This window comes from Schistocerca serialis, chromosome 1, assembly GCF_023864345.2.
Source record: "Schistocerca serialis cubense isolate TAMUIC-IGC-003099 chromosome 1, iqSchSeri2.2, whole genome shotgun sequence".
NCBI lineage: Eukaryota > Metazoa > Arthropoda > Insecta > Orthoptera > Acrididae > Schistocerca > Schistocerca serialis.
Genome location: NC_064638.1, coordinates 1284901839 through 1284928782, shown reverse-complemented (window position 1 = coordinate 1284928782; position 26944 = coordinate 1284901839). Strand labels below are relative to the sequence as shown.

At 40.8% G+C, this 26944-nt stretch overlaps 1 protein-coding gene across 1 annotated transcript in view; it reads left to right on the top strand.

The window, feature by feature from the left end:
• LOC126419637 (class E basic helix-loop-helix protein 22-like) overlaps window positions 1-26944 on the top strand; it is a 1550160-nt gene that overhangs the window by 431146 nt on the left and 1092070 nt on the right. The window contains exons 3-4 of the mRNA XM_050086829.1: window positions 7995-8128; window positions 16935-17028. Coding sequence (XP_049942786.1) covers window positions 7995-8128; window positions 16935-17028 — 228 coding nt within the window. The remainder of the gene's footprint in view (window positions 1-7994; window positions 8129-16934; window positions 17029-26944) is intronic.

The window sequence follows — 26944 nt, the reverse complement described above, 5'->3', positions numbered from 1 at the left end:
GGCCTCTGCCGGGAACGAATTGCAGTACAAAATTTAACTACATTAAAATTCCTAACAAAAAATCCTTGTTTTGTCTTTAGGACTATTAGCTCGCACGTAGCGAGCGAGAGAATATGAAAATTTCGCACTTAGTTTTTGGAGGCATTACAGGTTGTATAAAGCCTGTATGTAGGGTCAGCTGAATCACACTGTTTATATTTACTTCGGTTGTTTGACATCATTCCCCTAATATGGTAGGGAGAGGCATCTGTATTTATAGATTTTTAAAGGATGCCACAGGCTGTTCTGAGTGTAACGATGGAGCAGGTCAAGTGACCAGCAATATGAGCATTCGTGATTGCCTGCTTTGGTAGGCAGTAATGAAAAACCATTAGCGATGGCAGTTACTTTGGATTTGACAGTTGTGATTTCTGTGAACTGCGTCTACTAATAAACCGCGTACGTAGAATTAATGATTTCATTTATTTATTAATTCGTGGAATGTAACGCTTTTACAACTCAAGAACCAGTCTTCTAGTAAGGAATGTGGCCAGTTCATTTCACCGCTGTTATTGATATGATCCATTTTATGGATTGTGGCCTGATTTAATTGTTTATAGGCTCAGAGTTTAATTGTTTATAGCCGTCAAGACGATCATCAACAAAAGCGAAACGAGGATAATGGAATGTAGTCGAAATAAGTCGGGTGATGCTGAGGGAATTAGATTAGGAAATGAGACACTTAAAGTAGTAAAGGAGTTTTGCTATTTGGGGAGCACAATAACTGATGTCGTCGAAGTAGAGAGGATATAAAATGTAGACTGGCAATGGCAAGGAAAGCATTTGTGAAGAAGCGAAATTTGTTAACATCGAGTATAGATTTAAGTGTCAGGAAGTCGTTTCTGAAAGTATTTGTATGGAGTGTAGCCATGTATGGAAGTGAAACGTGGACGATAAGTAGTTTGGACAAGAAGAGAATAGAAGCTTTCGAAATGTGGTGTTACAGAAGAATGCTGAAGATTAGATGGGTAGATCACATAACTAATGAGGAGGTGTTGAATAGGATTGGGGAGAAGAGTTTGTGGCACAACTTGACAAGAAGACGGGATCGGTTGGTAGGACATGTTATGAGGCATCAAGGGATCACCAATTTAGTATTGGAGGGCAGCGCGGAGGGTAAAAATCGCAGAGGGAGACCAAGAGACGAATACACCAAGCAGATTCAGAAGGATGTAGGTTGCAGTAGATACTGGGAGATGAAGAAGCTAGCACAGGATAGAGTAGCATGGAGAGCTGCATCAAACCAGTCTCTGGACTGAAGAGCACAACAACAACAACAACAGCCGTCAAGTGGGTAAGAAACGCCACGTCGTTTAAGGGGCAATATGACGGCACATGCGCGGCCATACGATGGCAGCGCCGTTTGAGTGCAGGACTGCAACACCGCCTGTTTCCTCGGTACGTCCGGATGCCGCCTCGCGTGGCGGCAGGCGTTTCGGAGGCCAAGTGGACCACGCGTTAGACGGATGGACACGCCAATAGCCTAAGAATATCAGTCAAGTGCCCTAACGCGAGAAGGCAGTGAAGCAGCCATGCAAATCACTACTTAGAGCATTCGTCTTTGCGGATCAGAAACGGTACTAATTAATGCTGGATAGTTCACGGTATCGTCCCAGTATTTGTGTTACTCATTAAAGCTTATAATGACCACTTTGTGGTAGGCACATAAATATGGCTCGAACCAGAAGGGAACCGCACCAAAATTCAGAATTGAATATATATCACAAGGATTAGACTAGACGCTAACGGTCGCAGCATATATACTGCCCTAAGGAAACTGGTAAAATCTAGTGACGTTGTTATAGTTACCAAATGCGGGATTATCAAGGGCGAAAATAAACATCAAATTGGGTCAAACATGGTAACAGATTCTTGATAATTCCGCATTTGGTAACTATAATAACGTCACTAGATTTTACCAGTTTCCTTAGGGCAGTATATATGCTGCGACCGTTAGCGTCTTGTCTAATCCTCGTGATATATATTCAATTCTGAATTTTGCATCTGCATCTGTTTCGGTAGAAAACTGAGGAAATGTCCCTGGTAAATTCCCATATCGCAGAATTGTAATATTTCACCTTCAGTTAATTACTAACAGCTAGGAACGGAAACATGAGTCAAAGTTTGACATTTTTCATTGCCGAGATTTCAACTTGCTGGCTACAGAAGGGACAGTACAGTAACAGTAAGTACAAGATTTAAGAGGAACAGTAGTAAAGAAAAAAAGTATATTTACTTAACAACTGTGATAGGAAAGAAAGTTTAAGTTATCTGCGCACTCAACATTAAGCATTTACTTCAGGACAGGAAGATGTGTATCAATGGTTAACATCGAAAGCGTTGTACAATATCCCCTAGACCAGTATGTGCTAGACAAAATTATGAGGGATAGGGAAGACCTGCCGTGGCTCAATAGGCGAGTTAGAAAGTCGTTACCAAAGCAAAGAGAGCTTCATCACATATTTAAGTGAAATCAACGCCTTGTTGGCAGAAGTTAAAATGAGAGTGAGGAGAACAATGCGGAGAACGTCCAGTGAATTCTAAATTAAAATTTTGACGACCAGTATGACTGTAAATCTGAAGACATTATAGTCTTACGCATGGTCATAAATGAATCAGTATTACGCTATCAAAACGGATTATGAGAGAGGCAAGGGAGTTATACTGAATTCCAACTGCCGAAAGTGTTTCGCTGCAAAAGGCTGTAGTACGGATCGCATCGTTTCAGACGCCACATGCACGCCGAAATGGCAGATATTGAGATAAGTAATCGTAGAATGGATAATCGACTAAAATATGTCAAAAGGATGAATGGTATGTAGATCTGGCGCGATACTTGTATGATAGCATACATTTTAAGCAAAATATGTTGCTACTCTTGTAATGTCCCTTGCTGTTTTGTAGCTGTATCTTCCATTAATCTCTTAATTAATCTTTACCACCTGAAAGTGTCGTGTGGTGCCAGCAAACATTCGCGACCTTGCTACGCCACTGAAGTGCTACCACGTAACCCACGGATGTTAAATGTCTTGCAGTGATACTGTGTTGACGATCACCTTTAATGAACACATTACTGACACAAGAAATACTCTAACGACTTTAATTTTTTCGAGAGGGTAACTATGACATAAAACTTGATCAAACCACTAATATGGCTATGTGTTATCTGAAGCATCTAGGATAATAAAGTAGTGGTTATAGAAGCACTTTTCACTATCCCTTCACTGCTTACATGAGTTATCTTCAGATAATTTTACGCTATCCATTAAACAACAGTGCCCAGATTCACAGCTGGCCGGGAACCAGTACAACTTTACCTTTTTAGTACAGCCTTTCGTGAAAACATTAAATAATGAAACAACGGTCGGAATTCGTGAAAGGACAAACAAATAAAAGCCTCTGCGTGTTGACAAAAAAGCTACTGGCTGGACTAGGCAGGAGACTCGGCCCGTTTACTTTAGTGAGAACTGAGGTGACTGAAGTGATCACAATTTCAATACTTCACACCCAGAATTATTAAGCCTTTGATAACGAAAATGTGAGAAAATGGGAAACTTCAGCCGATTCACGTTGTTCTTCCAAGCTGTTAGTAGTTAATTGACTATAACACTAATACCCCTGGAACTATTTTTCATAATCGAGCAAGTTAAGATTTACAGTTACTTTACTGGAGTAATAGTGTAGCAAATGGAATACAAATTCATCTAGGCACATGTACGTTAAGCAACATGCAGCCTTTTAGTATCAATGTTGCGCAATAGTTGCTGTACTGCACCAATAAAGGGACAGTCAAGTGCAAATGAATCAGATGGTAAACTTGTAGGTAAACTATGTATTATTTCAAAAGTAGTCGCCGTAACTGTTAATACATTTATCCCTCTGTGAGCCAAGACGGTCAATGCCTTCATGGAGAAAGTCTGCTGTTGGCTGCTGAACCTTGATTGCACCCAGGCGTACAACTCTTCGTCTGAAGTAAATCAACGCCTACGAATATCTTTCTTGTGGACTCCAAAAATATGGAAATCGCATAGGAAGAGATCGAGACTGTGTGAAGGATGTGTAAGGGCTACCCAGAGAAACATCTTCAGCGTACTCGAAACAACTTTGGCAACATGAGGGACTCCCCAAGATTGTTTAGATTAAGTACTGAATATTGCATATCGACTGAAACTGTGGACGTGAGAAACTTTGGGCAATAAAGGTGGCGCGTTTGTTCACAGTGGAACGGAAACAGCGTCGTGAATATGTACAAGTCGACTTATTGGTGACTTTGTGCTGCAATAAAACTGTCTTTGCATCAGTCCATAACCGTGGATGAAATGAGGGTCCATCACTTCACACCTAAGAGAAAGTGGCAGTCAAAACAGTGGATTGAAAGGAGAAAATCGCTCCAAAGAACGCGATGACAGTTCCATCTGTAGGCAAGGACATGGCTTTAGTACTCTGGGAAACACGTGGGGTAATTTTCATCGATTATCTTCAAAAAGGAAAGGCAGTCAATGCCGAATATTGTGCGAAGTTATTGCAGCGCTTTCGTTATGAAATCAAGCAAATACGGCCTTATTTAGTGAAAAAGAAAGTAGGCCAAAACAAAAAAGATTACTTGATTTATAAGTGGAGACCTTAATGCACGTCTATGGAACTTCCTGTACCTGGAACAACAGAAACCTTAGGAAAGCGGGTCATAAATAACAATGGATACGAACTACGCCACTTTGTAACATATAACGAACTGATAATTACCAACAGTTTCTTTAGAAAAAAGGATATTCGTATATTCACAAGGAGTGCAACTCGGAGGACTGGTAAAAAGTGTAAGAGTACATAGAGGTAGCGACATAGAGTCAGAGTATTTCCTGGTGATTGCCAAGGAAACTTCATTATTAGATTGAAGAAAAAAACTATTACGAATACAGTATAAGAGGTCTATTACAACAGCGACTCACGCATTATTTACAAAATAAATCTACAGAAAACAATACAAATACAGAACGGGAAAACATAAAACCATGTGTAATCTAAGCAGAAACAAGAGGGAAGAAAAAGAAATGTGGGGAGGAGAAAAAGTGTCAAAATATGTAATAAAGACGTAGCAAATGCAATGAAAGAGAAACAAAACACTTATGTTACAAATCTACAGGACAATATAGGCGAAAACAAAGTGCAGTATAAAGTAAAACGTAAGTATGCTAAGAAAATAGTGAAAGAAGCTCATCAAGAATCTTGGTATAGAAGGATATCAAACATTGAAAATAATCTACACAATAGACAAGAGAGTGCTCATAAACTCTTGAAATTACTTAACTAACAGGAGAAAGACTCTGCACAATTACATGCAACTGACAAAGAGCTACGGGGGATTACAGGAAGAAAAAAATGATGACATTGATCTAACTAAAATAAACCAGGAGAAAGAACAAGGTGATGAAATATAGCAAGGAGACAACATAACATTGGAGGAGATACAAGAGGCATTCAAGCAGATAGCTGTGGCCATCTCCACCAGACATCACGGCGCCTGGAGTATCGGCAACCGAACTGACAGCCTGCAGCCGTGGGTTGCCCGCTTCACAGGCACACCAAAGCGCTACACAACCGACAGGCAATATTGATGAACGGCCACAACAACAACAACAACACAGCAAAGACACCAGCGGCCACCAGGGGCCACTATTGGCCCACATCAACATAAGGAAGAGGTCGCTGCAGATCCCGGAACTATTTTCACACGTCAAACCACGTGACGGAAAATATTTCCGAGGTACTCACCGCCGAAGCGCTATAAAGGCCGGCACTCGGCTGCACATCAGCAGGTCATCGACTGCCAGCAGACGTGGATAGCTGTCGCCCCGGCAGCCCGACTTGGATCTTCTCGCTGATCTCTGGATTAGGCTCGGTATATCAGAGAAGTCTCTCGCGGAGAGTAGTAGGAAATTATTTCAATTGTTTTCTATATTATTCTTGTATGTAGTTGTGATTCGAAGACGGATCACTGTTTTGTGTTGGTGTTATACCGGGAGAATTTGTTTTGGTTAATTGAACAGTCCAATAAATTGTTTTCGGACTTTAATCGTTAGTTTCTTTTGCTTATGCAGACATATCACAGATGAATAATAGAAATGCAGCAGGACACGGTAATATAAATCCAGAACTTACCATATCTGGAGGTTTAATGATAGAACTGAGACTGTTACATTTATTAAATGAATGTTGGAAATCGAGGTTACAAATGCTTGTAAAAACTGTAGAGGAATAAGTCTATTGAACAGTGGCTATAAACCATGTGCACAAATAATTAACAACGGACTGAAATAATAGCTGACGCTCTCTTATCGGAGGTACAAGCTGGTTTTAGAAAAGTACAATCATGCAGTGAGAATACCACAAGAGTGCCGCATATGAATGAGAAGAGAGGAGAACACAATCTGGAGACCCATATTTCATTTGTGGACTATAAAAGAGAATTCGACAGAGTAAATAGGTATATGCTGCGGAATATAGTGGAAAGACGAGGTTATCCGAAACATGTAATACAACTCATAAAAATTCTGTATTTAAAAAACGAAATTTTAGTTAATACAGGCAAGGAGAGCAGGCCCAATAGCAAAAACTTAGGAGTACTACAAGGTTACAGTCTTCGCCCACGTTATTTAATATACATACTGACGACATTGTTAGTCAATGGAACCAAGAAATCAACCCAGGAATAAAATAAATCCCTAGAAACACACATTTAAATAATGTGCTCTATGCTGATGATCAAATAATTTTACAAAAGACAAAAGATAGTTCACAATTTGCTCTACATCGTTTGCATTCAATAGGTAAACTCAATAACCTGAAAATATGAGAAAATAAAACGAAAGTAACGGCTTTTAACGTAAAATACAGAGTCCGTTTAAAATGATGCTTAACCAGCTATCTTGCTTCCAACTATTAGCATGTGATGTAAGATATGGATATGATAATGACATCTCCAATAAGTTAAATAAGTTTCAAATGATAAGTGGTGTTGTATAAAGAACAATAGCTAATAAACCAAGAATGACACGAAGACAAGACTCTACAATGTAATGACAACAACTATGCTTACATACGGAAGTGAGACCTGGACAATAACTATGAAAGACCAAAGAAGAATACAATAAGCTAAAATGAAATTTTTAAGAAAAGTAGAAGGGTGTACCCTGAAAGATGACATAAATAATTCTGAAATAAGGAAAGAATTAATTAATATATTCTGCACGAGTGAAAGAATACAAAAAAGGTAAGAAAATGGAAGAGGCATATTAAAAGAATTGGGACAGGAAGAACAGTCAGACGTGCCATAGACTGTAGATACTCAGGAAAGAGACGTGTAGGAAGACCAAGAAAAAGGTGACTTTTGTGAAGACAGAAGAGGCTATAAGCCTATTCCTTTAAGTGAAGAAGTATACGAAGTCAGTTTTTTCTTCATCGCGACAGTGCATCAGTTCAGACATCCATTATCGCCATGGGGAAAATCAATGAGTTAAAGCTCTAACTGCTTTCTCATGCATCGTATTCTCCAGATTTATCCCCCTTTGATTACTTGCTGTTTACAAACTTGAAGAAATGACTTGGTAGAAAAAGATATGCCGAGAATGAGGCGGTAGAGTGTGCACTTGATGACTATTTTGCACAGCTCGACGGCTCTCATTACAAACGGGATATCAAAACTGTTGAACATAGCGGGGAAAAGTACATCGAGCTGAAAAGGATCTGTAGAGAAATAAATGTGTTTTTTCCCAAAATTTCGTCAGGTCGGGTACTTTCGGTACAGCCCTGGTGTGTGACACCAGACGGTATTGTCACATTCATGCCCCCTATTCGTTTCTATCGAGCATTCAGCGTGCAGTACAGAACTTGACAGGGCCCCTGCATGCTTGCGGCTGTACCTGGTGGTTGTGAGTGAGTGAGCTGGTGGTGTGTTGCAGGTGACGAGCCTTCTGCTGGAGGCGGAGCGGCGGAAGCTGTGGGTGCTGCAGAGGGAGCTGCAGACGGCGCTGGCCGAGGGAGGATCCATCAAGGCCAAGGAGCACCAGCGCCAGGAGCTGCTGCTCGCCATCTCGTGAGTACCAGCGCCTGCTCAGTAGCGTCTCGGTCCACTCTAGGAACGCCTCACACAGCGAATGCCTCAGCCTTTTCATCTCACAGTAGCAACTCAAACCTACGTCCTCAATTTCTTGTTGGATGTACTCCAATCTCTGCCTTCCTCTGTAGTTTTTACCGTGGAATTTATTCCCTGATGTCTTAACACATGTCCTATCATCCTGTCCCTTCTACTTGCCAGTGTTTCCCATTACCCACATATTCCTTTCCTCGTCAGTTACGAGAAGAATCCCCTCATTCCTTACCCTATCAGACACCAAAAGAAATGACTTCCGAAATAAAATCTTTAAAAACAAAGCATTCTAGTGGTTATGACGAAATGTCAACAAAGTTAATTAAGGCATGTTCTTGTGAGTTTAGTACAATTCTAAGTTACTTGTGTAACCAGTCAGTTATAACTGGGACATTTCCTGACTGGCTAACATATGCTGATGCTAAGCCACTATTCAAGAAAGGGTATAAAGAGATACCATCAAACTACAGACCGATTTCACTTTTGCCAGCATTCTCAAAAATTTTAGAAAAAGTAATGTACAGGCAGTTTCTCAACCATCTGACGACAAATAACATATTATCAAGAATACAGTTTGGATTTCTGAAGGGTTCTGATATCGAGAAGGCTATTTACACCTACAGTCAAAATGTACTTAATTCATTAAATAACAAGTTACAAGCAGCAGGTGTTTTCTGTGATTTGTCAAATTGTGTGAACCACAACATCCTTTTAAATAAATTGGAATTCTATGGTGTCACGGGCAGTGCTGCAAAATGGTTCAAATCATACCTCGCTAACAGGAAACAAAGGTTGTCAGTGCAAGAGACTAGCGAATTAAGTCATCAGTCATCATCAGAATGGGAATAAATTACATGTGGTGTCCCACAAGAATCCATTTTAGGGTCATTGCTTTTTCTTATGTACATTAATGATCTCTCATCAGTTACACTGCCAGAAGCAGAGTTCGTTTTGTTTGCAGATGACACAAGTGTTGCAATAAATAGTATCTCGAGTGTAGTTCTAGAAAGATCTGCTAATGATATTTTCATGGATATTAATAAATGGTTTAAAGCCAACTCACTGACATAAACTTCGAAAAGACTCACTATATGCAATTCAGAACCTGTAAGAGGTTTCCACCCAGCATATGCATAAAGTATGAAGAGCAGATAGAAGAGGTTGACAGTCTTAAATTCCTGGGATTACAACTTGATAATAAATTCAGTTGGGAGGAGCACACCACAGAACGGCAGAAACGCCTTAACAAATCTGTATTTGCAATTCCAGTGTTAGCAGACATAGGCGACATAAAAATGAAAAATCTTGCATACTTTGACTACTTTCATTCCATGATGTCATATGGTATAATATTTTGGGGTAACTCTTCAAGTCAAACAAAAGTTTTCAGAGTTCAAAAGCGTGTAATACGTATTATTTGTGGAGTAAATTCACGGACGTCCTGTAGAAACCTCTTCAAAGTACTGGGTATATTAACTACTGCCTCTCAGTATATTTACTGCTTAATGAAATTTGTCCTAAATAATATATTTCTTTTTCCAACAAACAGTTCAGTTCATACATACAATACCAGGAACAAAAATGATCTGCACAAGGACTTAAAAGCACTTACTTCAGTTCAGAATGGGGTCCACTACTCAGGAACACTCATCTTCAATAATTTGCCAGCAAACGTAAAAAAATTTAGTTATAAATAAAGATCAGTTTAAAAGGAGCCCGAAAGACTTACTAGTGGCCAACTCCTTCTACTCCATTGACGAATTTTTTAATAGAAACAAATGATGTACTGTATATATTCATACTCTTAGTATTGTTATTTCAGCTTTAAAAAAATTGACATTTTCCACATCCACGAGGATCTCCTCAGCACGGATCTATGGAACGAAAAACTAATCTAATCTAATCTACCTAATTTCCAACATTTTTCTGTAGCACCACGTCTCAAAGGTTTCGATTCTCTCCTGTTCCGGTTTTTCCACTGTCCACGATTCACTGCCATATAGTCCTGTACTCCAAACTATATTCCCGCAAATTTCATCCTCAAATTCAGACCTATGTTTGATACTAGTAGACTTCTTGTAACGTGCGCGTGGGGCACACACAATACTCGTTAAAGCCTGTACTATGGTAAGTGAGCGGGGTTCACTTTATGAGAAAGGATTTTCGTATAGATATCGACCGCGTGTACCTGAATGATGGCAAATCAGACTTACACCCACTCTGTAATAACAATGATCCGTCAAGTAAGTTCTAAATGCAATTACGCGTCAGGATGGACCAAAAGCAACACTGAAGATGCTACCAATTTAATAATAATACGTTCGCCAGCCTAATTAGGCATTAACTGAGTTTCTTCCCTGTACAAGATGGTATATATTCATGCAAAACAACAAGTTGTAACACTGCATAATATAGTAGAATTTTAGAACCAGAAAATCTATTGATCTGATAGTTTCACGTTCTGTACTGTTATGGAAAACTATGAATACATAACACTACAGTATAATGTATACTAAAAAACTTTATACTGTCTATTAATCTGATTAAAATCGGGCATAGGTAACCCTAGAAATTGCACTTTCATGCCACACACAAAATGTCAGTTTTGATAAAGATAAAACACTGATAAATTTTGACTTTTATATTGACTTTAACTTTTGCTGGTCAAACCAATTTAGAACACTACGGAAATCAAATGAATAAAAAAAAGGGGGGGGGGGGATGACCGCGAAACTGTTTTGATCGCTGTATTAAAAAAAATGATTACTGAATTTATTATGCGTTCAAGATTTCCAGTATATAAGTTACTACTCTTTTCATCTTATTTACTGCTCATTTAAGTACCTTTATATCTGTCTCGAAATAATTAAACTTCGTTACTATATCAATATTAAAGTTATCTTTCAACTTCGTTAGACCTTCGTTATTCATTTACTGGTTCATTAAAGAACTGTTTTGTTAAACACCATTCTATCATAGCTAGGTCTGCAAGTAATTATTATTAACACAAAATTTAGTTTTTCATTTCGGGACACTCGGATTGCACAACATTTGGAAAGGACCCTGTCTAGGTTAATTGTAAGGATAATTAAATGATGGGAAAGTTCTGGTAAAATTTAGGTTATTATTGAACAGTTCACTCTATGGTCCATACGACTACAGTACTAAAAGTTTCAACCTGCTTGTATCGATGCGGCGGTTGGCGGGCGGCAAGATGGCGAGGCACAGAGCACACATACAACCACAGCTATGGCTCTTGACGTATCGGCACTTTAATTCTTCTTTGCGTCGCAATACTTTTTCATTTAGTGCCTATGGACTTTTGTCATGCTGTGTGGGCGTTGGAACGGCATACCCGAGGCTCAATGAAACTACGTCTTCCAGGAGAGCCTCCTCGTTCCAGAACATGTTGCTCAGACCAATGCCAAACTCCAACTACTACTGCTGAGCCCGTTGTGCCGTGCATTTTCCCGCGCTCGCCTGCCATCCACCTTTTACTGCTCCCTGACAGACAGGGTATTCACCCGAGGTTTTGCATTCTACATATCCTAACACATGGCCTACGTATGGACCAGACGCACAATTACAATTTTAAACATCTTACAACAGTTCCAACATTAGTTACATTTCAATTCTATTACAATATTGCTTGACATTTGACATAAACATTAATATTCACATTGAAACTTGTTTACAGTTCTCTTAACACAATGACAAGAAACAAAAAAAGAAATGAAATCAGAACATCAATTATCGAAAAATCAGAAGAAAAACATTACTTATATGTACAATAGTACAGCGTCGTTGTTACATTCTCTTGGCCAGGGATGCCCTTTTTGTCTGTGCTAGTCTCATTTTTATGTCGTCCTTGCTTCGTACGTCGTGGGTTATTTTGCTTCAAGGTAGCACAACTCCTTAATTTAATCTATTATGTCATCACCAATTTTGACGTTAAGTTTTTCGCTATCTGCTACTACTCATTATTTACTCTTAATCGAAATTGTGTACTGAGTAGGCTGCTCATTCCATTCAACAGATCTTATAATTCCCTTCGCCTTCGCTGAGGATAACAGTGTCGTCAGCGAATCTTTTCATTGATATCCTTTCCCCCCGAAATTGTATTCCACTCTTGAATCTTGTTTTTGTTTCCGACATTGCTTTTCGGAGTATAGACAGGAGAGTAGGGGCGAGAGGCTGCACCGCTGTCTTACACCCTGCTTAATACGAGCACTTCGTTCTTTGTCTTCCAAGTTTATTGTTCCCTCTCGGTTCTTGTCTCTATTGCATGACACCTGTCGTTCCCTGTAGCTTACTCCTACTTGTCCCAGAATTCCAAACATCTTACATTTTATATTGTCGAATACTTTTTTCCATATCAACATATCTTATGAGCCTGTCTTCATTTTTGTCCAGCCTTCCTTCCATTATTGAGGGCAACTTGCTCTCCTCCTAAAGCCAAACTGATCGTCATCTAACATATCCTCAGTCTTCTTTTCCTTTGTCCTATATACTATTCTTATCAGCAGCTTGGATGCAACAGCTGCTTAGCTGATTGTGGGATAATTCTCGCACTTATCGGGTCTTGCTATCTTCGGAATTGAGTGTGTGGTGTTTTTCAGAAAGACTGACGGCGTATCACCTGTTCCAGGCGGCCGGAGTGACCGAGCGGTTCTAGGCGCTGCATTCTGTAACCGCTCGACCGTACTGTCGCAGGTTCGAATCCTGCCTCGGGCATGGATGTGTGTGATGTCCTTAGGTTAGTTAGGTTTAAGAAGTTCTAAGTTCTAGGGGACTGATGACCTCAGAAGTTAAGTCGCATATTGCTCAGAGCCATTTGAACCAATTTGAACCTGTTCCGTACAGTCTACACACCTGTACACACCTACCGGAACAGTCGTTTTGTTGCCATTCCTCCCAGTGATTCAAGAAATTTGATGAAGTTTTATCTATCCTTCTGCCTTATTTGATCTCAAGTTTTCTAAAGTTCTTTTAAATTCTAACTCTAATATTGGAGCCCCTATCTCTTCCATATCAACTCCAATTTACTCTCCCATCACGTCATCGGACAATTCCCCCTCTCATAGAGGCCTTCAGCCTGGTGTTCCCACCTATACGTTCTTTCTTCTGATTTCAACAGTGGAATTCCTATTGCGCTCTTAATGTTATCGACTTAGCTTTCAATTACACGGAAGGCTGTTTTTTTCTCTCTGTATGCTGAGCCACTCTTTCTGACGACCATTTTTTTTTCGATTGCTTCATATTTTTACCGCCGCCATTTCGACTTGGCTTCCCTGTTCTTCCTATTTGTTTCATTTCCAAGTGATATATATTGCTGTATTCCTGTCTTTCCTTGAAGGTTTTTGTATTTCCTTCTTTCGTCAGTTAATTGGAACGTTTCATCCGTCACCCAAGATTTCTTCATAGTTAGCTTCCTAGTAATTATGTTTGTCTGTCCAACATCTGTGCTTCCTCTTTTTAGATACGTCCATTCCTCTTCAGCTGAACTGCCTGATGTGGTATTCCTTGCCGCAGTATCCGCATCTTTAGTGAACGTCTGATGCGCCTCATCATTCTTCAAGACTTCATTACAGACTGATTCTTACTATTCGCTTGAACTTCAGTCTCCTCTTCACCGTTACTATATTGTGGTGTTAATCTGTATCTTCTTCTGGGTAAGCCATACAATCCAGTATTTTATTTCTCTCTCTTTGATCATCATGTAATCCAAATGGAATTTTCCCTTATATCCGAGCCATTTGCAAATATATATCTTCCCCTTTTGCGATTTTTGGACAGTATATTTGCCATTCATAACTCAATTAGTCTTTCTCCTCTCTCATTCCTACTAGCAAGTCCAGTTCTTCCTTTCTTCTATTCCTGCTCCTGCAAATGCATTCTAATCCCCATGACTATTAGACTTTTATTTCGCTTTAAATACTGAATTATCCTTTCAGTTTCTTCAAATACATTTTCCATCTCCTCATCTTCTGTTTGCGACGTCGACAAGTATACCTGAAGTAAAATGCTTCATTATTCCAGTCTCTGATCACAAATGAATTCTTTAGACGATGACCAGTTTCAGTCTGTAATGACCATCTTCAGATCTAAAATATATAAATATATACATCTGGTGAGCAGTGTGTCTTTTTTTTTTCTTTATTGTTATTTTTCACCTCATACAAGGTGGGCTGGCAGCAGATAAATCTACTCCGCTATTCAGCCACAAGCATTACAATAAGAGAGAAAATGAAGACAGAAAAGTAACAGATGGGTGGTTAAAAACAGTAGTTACAGTAATTAAAAACATGAAGCCGTTCACACTCGACGAAAAAAAAAAAAAAAAAAAAACACGAAGAAACTGTCGGCTCTGCGCACAAACACAGATGATTTATACGGTACAAGTGAACGAAGGAGCGTGGCGGCGAAAAACACTAAATCAGAAACATGACGGCACACACATGAGAAACTGATGGCGATGATCTCTGCTGTGAGAACGTCCACTTAATCTGTGCAAGTCTGGGGACGTGCCAGGAGGGGAAGAAGGTGGTGGGGGAGGGAGAGGGGAGAGCAGAGATGCCAATGGCAGAGGAGACGGTGGGAGGAATGAAGGGATGGGGGTACGGGAAAGGGGAGGAGGGGGGAAGGGAGGAGGGCGGGAAGGGGGAGGGGAGGGAGAGAGGGTGCCCCAAGGAAAAAACACAGAAAGTGGGAGGGAGGATCAAAGTTGGTAGGAGGGGTAGATGGAGGGGAGGAGGGCATCATCAGGGAGGGGGAGCTGGCGGAAGCCACCTCGGGAGAGGGTAAGGAGGGTGGAGAGATGGAGACCGGGTGGGACGTGGGAATACAGGCGCGGCAGCGGGCGGGGGTGGGAGAGGATGGGTGAGACGAGCGGGTGAGGAGGATCTACGTGGAGAGGACCTGTATCTGTTCGAGGAAAAGGAGGAGGTGGGGGAACAGAATAAGGTAGTACAGGATCCGCGTGGGGGAGGGGAGATGGACGCGATAGGCGAGGCGAAGAGCGTGGCGTTCTAGGATCTGAAGGGATTTGTAAAAGGTAGGGGGAGCAGAGATCCAGGCAGGGAGGACATAGCGGAGGATAGGGTGGATGAGGGATTTATAGGTGTGGAGGATGGTGGAGGGGTGTGTCTTTTAACATAAAACAGCAATACGTATCACAATATACTGTCATACACCAGGGAAATGTACAGATAAAATACAGTATAACATACCTTTTTTACACCGTGTCCTAATGTGATACGGCCATAAACATCGTCAAAACATATAAACATAATCAGCATAGCATCGTCAATTAGATTTAAAATATGGTGTAGAATAGGCCACATCGTACACATGGTGATTATTGCCAACTAGCTACTGAAGTACGGCAGCATCCAGAAACCTGTTTGCCTACACTGTCCCTAGATGTCGCTACTGTGGGCTTGCTTATGTGTAGTCATCATTTACGCAAAAATATAATCTGATAAAAGCATATTAGATAAAATGCATGTAGCAGACTTATTAAAATTGATGACTATCATAGAAACCAATTGTGATACTTTAAAAGATGAATGCAGTTACCTATGTAAAATTATTAAAAGAAAATATATGAAGAATAGTCCGACCCTTTGTACATGGTGAATTTACGGTCAACAGTTAATATAGCGTAATACATTGGCTGTGGCTACCTATAAATTGCTTATGAAAGATAAAATGTGTATATGACAGCTGAAAAAGAGACAGATCAATGAACCGCGCCCTCTGTTGGGTCGGCCGCTAGGATCCTATGTAGGCGTGCACCGATCGTAAGAACTTAACCAATAGAGAGCTTTACATACATCGTGACATGTCTCCCACAGAAAAAATTTTAAACAACATATAAGCAGTCAATAAAAAAAATTATATAGTTTGCCTATACATTCAACGAGTAGGTAGGAGACAATCAGTTACAAGATTAGAGCGACTACTGTGCGGAACTAAGGGAAATGTCAACATAACTCATCAAGTAAGGCTAGGTATAAATACGCGAGGCATTATTTGGTTATCGTAGTATGTTATCAAACAAAGCAAAGTAGGCGTTGGGTTCAAAATCGCTTTGTCCACTGAGTACCCTGGTGGGCTCATGCCTTTTGGCTTTCTAAATTTCTATCTCCTCCAACAAGTCGAGAGCGCGATCCTTCTCTGCTCTGCGTAAAATACGCATACAAATCTTGATATTGTGTACAGTGTGGCCGGTTTCTGCTAAATGCATTCCTAATGCAATACCTGAAGTGTTTTCGTCAGCGTTGGTTTGTTGTCGAATCTGTTGAGGGTAACCTTGTCGCTGAGCCGTTCACTGTAGCTCACATTTTATCCCAACTTCCTTTTCATAACGATTCCTACTTACTTCATACCATTTTCTGCTTGTCCGAACCACCCTGAAGCAACACATCTCTCGTAATGACGCACAGCACAAGTTCTTCAATGCTTACAGGTGACACAGCTGCCGTAGACTGCCCTTAAGCCCCCACACTTTACAAACATGTACTCTTTCCGCTAGAAATACATTGCAGACAAATCAATGTACTCATATCATAACGTATTCCTGGATCATAACGTTCAGTGTTAAAGTTTCAGCGATATGCAACATTCATTTTGACCACTGTATAAACATAGTTTACACAGCTATGGCTCCATGTTATTTCACCTTTACAATATTGTAGTTAATGTCTAGCCGGTGTTGGCTTTAGAATGCTAAGGCCTGTGTTGTGCGCAGGCGCATCCAGGCGCAGCACGACCACCTGGAGAAGGAGTACCAGCAGCACGCCATCGGGGTCCTGCGCTGCTCCAACACCAGGGGCTCCGGCAAGGTGAGTCTCCCGAGCTACAGCTTGCGTTACACGGGTCCGGGAATCTTCTCAGGCAGCCAAGGCAGCGCAGTTTGTCTTACCTCTGCCGCAAGCGTCAGCTGCACAGCCTCGAGCAACACGACCCGATCACAGCAAACTGAGAACGGATGACGGTCGACTAGACGTAAAGCGAATACAACTGGCCACTTCTTACTCTCGTGCCGTCTACTTCAACGCGCAGCTTTCATGGCACGTATGACGCTATTCCTCGTCGCTCCGACTATTGCCTCGTCGCTATCTTCTAACAATAATCGTGTACATCAGTTGTCTGAACCGTTTCTCGTCTGACGATGATCAGAGCAAATTTAAAAGTACTCGACCAACAACTTGCACTTCCCTGTAGAAGAAATACATGTATCACATACAGGACGTGTTACATAAAATCTACGGGCATGACAATGTAATACTCCTGTTCCCTTCTTTGTCGTGCAACCGCAAAAGTACACATATGGTTGTCGAAACCAAAGCGAAAACGTCGAGTGCGCAGCAATGGGGTAACGACGTGAGTGAATACTCTGACTGTATTCCGATATATCGTGATTGTCGGAGCACTCACCAGTCGTGCTAGGTACTTGGATCCAGCATGTTCCACGTGCTTTCACATTTTCCCCGATTCTGTAGAGGGAATGTGGCTAAGACAAACCACCAAGAATGTATCCACAAAGATTACACGAAGGGCTTTTTCAGTAGTGGTACAAGTCCAATTTTGTTCATTCTGAGATACAGAGTCCTAAACTTAAATGGGCGCTGAAAAATCTGCAGTTGAGATACCAGAAATATTTAACTGTACACACTTGAATATTTCTGATATCTCTACTGCAGACTTTTCAGCGCTCATTTAACTTTAGGACTCTGTATCTTAGAATGAACAAAAATGGACTTGTACCATTATTGAAATAATATACACTTGAATATTTCTGATATTTCAACTGCAGACTTTTCAGCGCTCATTTAACTTTAGGACTCTGTATCTCAGAATGAATAAAAATGGACTTGTACCACTATTGAAATAAGCCCTTCACATATATTCAAGTGTTTGTAACCTGCCTACACCTCTCGGTATACAAGCATTCTACCGTGATTAAATGTACCTAAATATCGGAGAAGGCATCATTTCCAAAGATTATAATCGAAACAATGTAGGAACGTATACAGGTAATCGTTATTGTGGGACGTACGTACGTTGACTTAATAACGATCGAATGCAGTTTTTTTTTATTATGAAGATTAGTTTTGATTAGTTAGCCGAATTTTTTACTATAGATGAAACGGCAGTTATGTGAAAACTAAATTCTTAAATGAAGTAAAATGTTCGCCGGTACTAAAATTAACAATAGTTTTGATATAAATTGTGCTGGACTGAATTTGAACTTGTAACAATGATACGTACGTGGGCGAGAACGTCATCACATGCTTGGGAGCTCAACTGAATATGCGAACTATCACAGACTTCAAATGTTCAAGTACTTGCACATCCAAACCTTTCTAATCATGTGAAATCGCAATTAACTGACTTATTGCCTCAAATGACTCGGTAACCATTAAGAACTGTGACCTCTAGATAAGGCTCACTGTAACAGTATGTAACTTACTTTTCAGAGTCAAACTTCACTACCAAAAACCGTAACAATTAAGTGTAAATGACGCCACAGTTAGCAGCAATATAGTGAAGCAACGCCGAAAATACCTGAAAGCCGAGATCGACACAGAAAATCACTAAATACATGAAACTGATTAGTATATTTGAATCATAAAACAATATTTAATATAGTTATGTCAGATTCACTACTAGCAAAAATTAATTATCTTCTGTTCTCAAAAGGTCATTAAAATTACTATAGTACCAGATTCACCCCTAGCTTTGATTAACCAGCAAGAGTCACTTTATGACGGAAGATTTTACCTTATTTCTTTATACATTTCATACTCTTAAATTACAGGTTTTTTCTTTTTCTTAGTGTAAACATGGTCCGTAGTAGGCAGTCACGCGATATTTATTTAATTGTGCGATTAGCTAATTTCGACTAAGCGGTGTTGTCAAGCATATTTGTATCACCTGAATTTCATGCCATTTTTCCGATTACAATTCAAATGTGATACACAGTTGTTAGAATAACAACAAATGAGTCCCGCTTACGGTAATCACGACTTAGGCGAATAAATTGCATAGGGTTAGGATTAAAGCTTTACACAAGCAATATATTGTCCGATAAATGATTTTACGTCAATAAGTCTTATAAGTTTTAATCGTCTGAAATGGTAAACAGTCTTAATCGAGGTGAAGCTGTTGGTGTGACGTAATAGTTTGGCGGCAACAGTAACTGAGCGAAGGCTCTCCTTCCAGTTGTGTATTCTTTGGCCATACGGCACTGTTCTGTTTATAACTCTCTTCGAGGGTCTTCTTTAATATTCCTTGCACTGTGGCCCACAAACTGCACGCCCATCACATCCACAAAGAATTGCTTCACACTTTGTCACCACGCCGTCCACATACATTCATTTGCTCGCGCTTTTCTTGGAGTCACGTAGTTTCCAAACTCTTTCAAAACCAACTTCCGTCTGTCTACTCGCTCTTTCGTGAAGGCCACAGCTCCTGTAATACAAAGCAAGGTTCGTGTACGCGTCTCTACTTGCAACATTTATAAAATCGTTAACAGTCCTCAACAAGAAAGTCTTTTCATGCTATGACCGTTGATTATCTTTGAAAATGAAACAGCACTGACAAAGAAGGGAATAAAGTGTAGCTCTTGTAGACTTATATGCTGTTTTCAAAAGACCGTGTGCAGAATCGTGGTTTGGGGGGGGATCTTGGTGCTCGGTTTCTATTTGAGCTAGGAACATGGAGTAAAATGTCTTAGCTCTAGCCCGGTCCAGATGTGGGTTGGTTGTTTTGGGGGAAGAGACCAAACAGCGAGGTCATCGGTCTCGGGAAGAACGGGGAAGGAAGTCGGCCGTGCCCTTTCAAAGGAACCATCCCGGCATTTGCCTGGAGCGATTTAGGGAAATCACGGAAAACCTAAATCAGGATGGCCGGACGCGGGATTGAACCGTCGTCCTCCCGAATGCGAGTCTAGTGTGCTAGCCACTGCGCCACCTTGCTCGGTCCCGGACCAGAGGCCATTTATGTTGCAGTATATTAAGCAAGGTTTGAACGACGAACCGGAGCTGGTGCCCAGGCAAATTGTGCGAATCGATTAATTCCTTTTGCTACAGATTTTAATTGGGCTGAAATTATTGCTCAACTAATGGCACCATTTGTACGTGCACCGTTCGGATTTTACGTGCAAAAACACTCATTCTCGTTTCGGATTTTACGAGCAAAAACAGTCTCCCTTAAATAACTCCGGACAGGGGCGGAAGTGATGGTTCACTTGTGCATCGCAAGTTGGTCTAAGGTACGTTCTAATCGTTTGAAAAAATGGGATTCTTTTGAAGCGCACCACTTCTATACCTTAAACTTTTACGAATCGGTTCAAAATTTGCACGACGATTGATAAATAGATAAAGTCAACATTAATTTTTTTTGGTCCAATCATTTTTATCTAATATCATGATACGATGGTTTAAAGTAGAGATAAATGTAGCACGTAAAATTCGTTCTTAGCTGAAATGAGTGCGCGGTAACGGTTTAAAGTGAATCATATAAATGAAAAAATGCATTCTTACGATAATATTGAAAACTCGCTTTCAAAAATTTTCTGTCTTAGAATTTTAGGCGCAAAAAAATTGTTTGTTACGCATGCCACTTCTAAGTTTCAAACTTGTGCGAATCGGTTCAAATTTTGTCAGAAGGTAGACAAAAAATAGACGTAATTAATGGTTGGTCTGTTGTTTTGTGAAAGTTTTATGCGTTGGCACGATAAAAGCAACTTGGTTCTAAAGACAATAAAAAAACCTACACCTGATCAGTTGCCGCCCGAGTAAACAAAAATCTACATCGGTTGCCAAGCTATGGAGGTCTAATATCAAAATTTTGGTACAGTAAAGTTAGGAACCAGAATTTAAAAAAAATTCTCCTTTCATAGCACAAAAAAGGCGAATATGTCCTGGACAGAGTGAAACTTCCCCTTAGAAAAATTGCACAGGACTGTGCTTAACCTGATATGAAACGTCCCCTTTGAACAATTATACAAGACTGTGCTTTAACTGACACACAATATTTTTAGCGCAACGCAATCTGACTTTCCGATATCCCTACCAAAGAATGGCCCTGACTAACATTAACCTATGCATTTCACAAATCGCTTACCTCACAAAAATCTTGGTTACTCGAACTACTGCAATACAGCGAGCGCCACTACTGCCAGCTGAATAAAAGATTCAAACTATGGAAGGCACTAACTACTGATAGGCATAGTTAGCAAATGAAAGATTTTAATAGAGAACAAACAATGTATTTACCTTAATAGTCATAATATATATAGCAGTACATGACAAATTTCAAAACTCCGCCATCTCTCTCCCCACATCCACCACTGCTGGCGGCTCACCTCCAACTGCGCAACTGCGCAACGCTGTTCACATCCAGCTGCCGCTGCCCAACACTACAATGGCAGACAACAATGCAAACTAGACACAGACTGCACACAACACAGCCAGTGATTCTCACACAGAGCGCTACGTGTGCGTTACCAATAAGAAAACCTAAACAGCCTACTTACAAGAGTTAGGGACGTAGAAGAAGGGAACTAACTTTTCGACTTATATAACAGCTTCAAAGACATTTAAATCAAAACATGTTGACATATTCGCGCTTTTTTTACTTTTCAGGGTTAAAAACCCATGTCATGTAATACAATGCATCGTTTCAAGTAAAGTAACATGACACATGATGTCATGTGTGCTATGGCTGGCGAATCTTCTGGATTTTGGGCCAGAATCAGCGACTTTAACGTATAAATTGTAGGGAGCAAGTGTGCCAACACCTTGCAGCTAAGAGATCTCACTGCGCTAAGGAAGAAGGTTTAACTCATAAGTATGTCAAGATGTTTTGATTTAAACGTCTTTAAAGCTGCCAGATAAGTCGAAAAGCTAGTTTCCATCTATTATATCTCTAATTCTCCGCAGGATATATTTGCCTTTTTGTGTTATGATAGAAGCATTTTTCTTTCTGGAAAAGGCATAGAAAATTTTGGAATCACTGTGTAAGGTTTCTATATGTTTCTTGCCATTGTAAATAATTCACCTTTACTGTACTGCGACAAAGATGCTTTAGCGCGCTGCACGAGTAGTGGATAAGATGGTTCATTCTGTGTTTGACGTAAAGTATGGAGTGCCTGGTCGCCGGTGAGTTGTGCAGCGGTGGGGCATTCTTATTAAAGGCATAGCAGCGAGCAGCTTTTTAGACAAGGAGATCTGATACTTGTGAACCTGGGAGAAATTGTCTGGAATATTTTATTACGGAAATGAAAACTTGTTTATGAAGCTATATTATTGATTGTATTGTTGGAGAAGATTTAGAAGGAATATTTCAAGGTAACCCATGCACGCGCAAGAATGAAATGTTCGTTTGTCATAAATGTCAATTCAGGGAAGTCTTGGTCCCTTAGATAACTAATAATATTCATGACTTGTGTTAGTGTGATCTCTTTCTACATCTACATCTACATGGATACTCCGCAAATCACATTTAAGTGCCTGGCAGGTGGTTCGCCACCTTAGCCGCGCGGAGTGGCCGCCCGGTTAGAGGCGCCATGTCACGGATCGCGCGGCCCCTCCCGCCGGAGGTTCGAGTCCTCCCTCGGGCATGGCTGTGAGTGTTGTCCTTAGTGTAAGTCTAGGGACCGATGACCTCAGCAGTTTGGTCCCTTAGAAGTTCACACACATTTAAACCAACTTAACAATTCTCTATTATTCCAATCTCGTATAGCGCGAAGAAAAAACGAAAACCTATCTTTCCATGCAAGCACTGATTTCCCTTATTTTATTATAGTGATCGTTTCTCGCTATGTATGTCGGCGTCAACAAAATATTTTCGCATTCGTAGGAGAACGTTGGTGATTGAAATTTCGATAGAGGATTCTGCCACAACGAAAAACGCACGTTCATCCAAAATCCTGTATCATTTCAGTGACTCTCTCTCCGGTATTTCGCGATAATACAAACCGAGCTGTCTTTCTTTGAACTTTTTCGATGTACTGTGTCACTCCTGTCTGGTAAGGATCCCACACTGCATATCAGTATTCTAAAAGAGGACGGAGAAGGGTAGTGTAGGCAGTCTCCTTAGTAGGTCTGTTACATTTTCTAAGTGTCCTGCCAACAAAACGCAGCCTTTGGTTAACCTTTCCCACAACATTTTCTATGCGTACCTTCCAATTTAAGTTGTTCGTAATTGTAATACCTAGGTATTTAGTTGAATTTACGGCCTTTAGATGTGATTGATTTATCGTGCAACCGAAGTTTAACGGATCCTTTTAGCACTCACGTGGATGACTTTACTCTTTTCGTTATTTAGGGTCAACTGCCAATTTCTGCACCATACGCCTATGTTTTCTAAGTCGTTTTCCAATTTGTTTTGATCTTCTGATGACTTTTCTAGTCGATAAACGACAGAGTCATCAGCAAGCAAACTAAGTCAACTGCTCAGACTTTCTCCCAAATCGTTTATACAGATAAGGAACAGCAAAAGGCCTATAACACTACCTTGGGGAACGCCAGAAATCACTCCTGTTTTACTCGACGACTTTCCATCAATTAGTACGAACTGTGACCTGTCTGAAAGGAAATCACGAATCCAGTCACATACCTAGGACGATAATCCATAAGGACGCACTTTCACAACAAGCCGGTTGTGTGGTACAGTGTGAAAAGGCTTCCGGAAATCGAGAAATATAGAATCAATTATAAATCCCTTGTGAATACCACCCAACATTTTGTGCGAATACAGAGTTAGTTGTGTTTCACAAATACGATGTTTTCTAAATCCGTGTTCACTGTGTGTCAATATACCGTTTTCTTCGTGGTTTTGTGTTTGCATTATATCGTAAATTACGTAACTGGTTGGAGTGTCTGTAATGATTTAACGAAAGAATTTCGCAATTCTCAGAGTCTTCTAATGCTTTACAGTCTTTTTTGACAACAATCAGAGTTTAATTTTCCAAGATCGCTTTTCATTAAAGTAAAACCCTCTTCCTTAATTCTTAGTAAAGATTATATTAACTTGTCGTGTGTGCATTGCACCCTACGCCTCAGGCAACCACAGCTTGTATCTAACAAGCAAAGGAAGTTTAGTAGTGAGTAGATTATTTTTCTTTAGCTGCTGAATTTGCTGATTTCAGTTTACTTCCTAGAACCGCAGTACGCCAGACAGAAAGCAACGTGCTGAGCAAGAGGCGAGATCTCACTTTACGTTCTTGTGAGCAAACGGTACATGGTGTTGTACGAAGTAAGCCGCAGTATGGTGAAAGTTACGGTGTTATCCTGACGCATTACGTTCCTGAACGGCAGACGGTCAATGTACACTATTACTTTTCGTTTTTGAAGCACCACCTGCGACCAGCTTTGCGAAAGAAGCGGCGACACTTTCTGCGCGGGCTCATACAGCGCAAGCTGTGGCTGCTCTGTTTGGTCGATGAGACTGTGAAGTACTGTGACATCCACCATACTCCCCGGACTTACGTCCTTGTGACTTTGATTTGATTCCGAAGATGAAGGAACCACTTCGTGGCATTCGCTCCAGAACTGTTCCAGAGATTCGACAGGCAGTAGACCTCTCCATTCGCACAATCAACAGAACAGACTCTGCTAACGGCACACTACGCCTTCCACATCGCTGGCAACGGGTTGTATATAACGCCGGTGACTACTTTGAAGGACAGTAACAGGTGCAAACATGTAACTCTTTTGCATCGGTTGTGAATAAATAGTTGCCACTATTTAAGGTCGAACCCTCGTAAATAAGACTCAGGTTGCAAACCCATCTAAAACAAATTTAAAAGATTTTTTTTAACAACAAAAGCTGATTCAACATTTTTAGAAACTTACAGGAGGTAAGCAATGACTTAAAGCTAAAAAACCAACAAATGGAAATACGAGTGCACGTTAAGTACCGCCGGCAGACTGTGAACGGAACATTTGAGAGACAAATTTACCACTCCAGTCAGTGACCCATCTAAGTAAACATTCATATAACCCGAGACTAACTCGGAGGTTGTAACAGCCCAGCTGCCCGTACAGCACTTCTTGTACACACACAAATAAAAGTCACTAAGCAAATCAGAAAATTTACACTCGTGACTTCAAATAGGATACATTAATTGCAAGAATACCTTATCTTTCAAACTCCACGGACGAGGTTCACTGAGGGAATAAACGCAATATTCAACATATCTTCTTTACTATTACGGGCGCCATCACCCAAACTGCGAGCGGCGGGAACATTCCAGAAGGCAAATTTCTGGTGTACTCTCTCTCCAAAGCCCATAAATCAGCCTCAAAGGATCCTATCGTGCATACGGCTGCGAATACAGCAAGAGTCCCGAAGCAACTGGCCGCTCCGTCGACATCTACTGCCGCCTCGTTCCCACAACCCCCCCCCCCCCCCCCCCCCCCGCCCCCCGCTCTTCCTCACTCGCAAACTGCGATAAACCGAGCGAATCAGTGGGCCACTCGCGCCTCCCCTCCCTCCTGCCGAGACGCCAGTCAACCAACGCATCCAAAAGTAGCACAACGCCGCCACAGCTCGACGACGATAACTTTCAACGTACAACCTTACCCTGCTCTAAGAGTATGCTGGATATCACCCTGACGGAAAACAATATCCACTTTTTCGACTGTCCTATATGCTGTGAAATTCTGAAAGGCTTAAGGAGCAAGTACACGGAGTGCTGTAACAGCAGGGCACAGGGCTAGTGAGCTTCGAAGACACGAACCGTAACCGTGTCACGTCTTCGCTTTCATCTGGAACAGCAGGCGTTCCTGCGGACCCTCCACCTGACAGCGGGACAGTTGGAGGAGGGGGAGGAGATTGGTGTGTAACGTCCGTCTACAACGAGGTCTTTAGAGGCGGGGCGCAAGCTCGGATTAGGGAACGATGGGATGGGAATTCGGTTGTGCCCTTTCAAAGGAACCAACCAGGTGTCCGCCTGCCTGAGGCGGTTTAGGGAAATCACGGCAAACCTAAATCGGAATGTTCGGCCGCAGGTTTGAACAGTCGTCCTTCCGAATAGGAGGCCAACGTGGAACAGTTAGATTTCCCCTGTTATGCTTCACACATGGCTTGCAGGACATCATGTGAGAAAATGGAAAGCTAAGTTTCGCATGAGCGATACTTTTTAAAACCCTGCTGATCTGTAGACAACATTTTTCCGTCTTAAGGAAATTTGTTATATTGGAACTCAGTGTTCAGTGTACGTTCAAGAATTCTGCTGCTAGCAGATGTTAGGGGTTGTAATATTAGTATCTGTTTCGATAGCTTAAACAAACTTACATACGATAACCTAACCATGCAGGCTCATAAAAGCCATACAATTTGTGTAAAAATTTCTTAGATCGTCGCTGAGCAGCGACCTCTTGATATTTCAAAGAATACCTTACGCGCCACAGCGCAGAATACGAATTGTTGATAAATTGTATCGATAGAGATATTTTGTGTTTCTTATTTTTTGACAGCTGAAGAATTGTAATCCTCTCCTGTTACCACAGTCCTGATATATTTTTTAAAGACGGCGGACGCGTATGTGGCGTGGCCCGCAATCACTAATTAGTTATTATAAAATATTACTATTGTGCAGTGCTATGTAAGAATTTATGAGTGCAGCTAAGATGAAATGTCGAAAATGTTAAAGTACTTTATTTAAAGATACAGCCAGCAAGATATAAAATCGAAATGTTACGGAGCCTATTGTTAGCAATACTGACTAGGGTAATTAAACTGGTT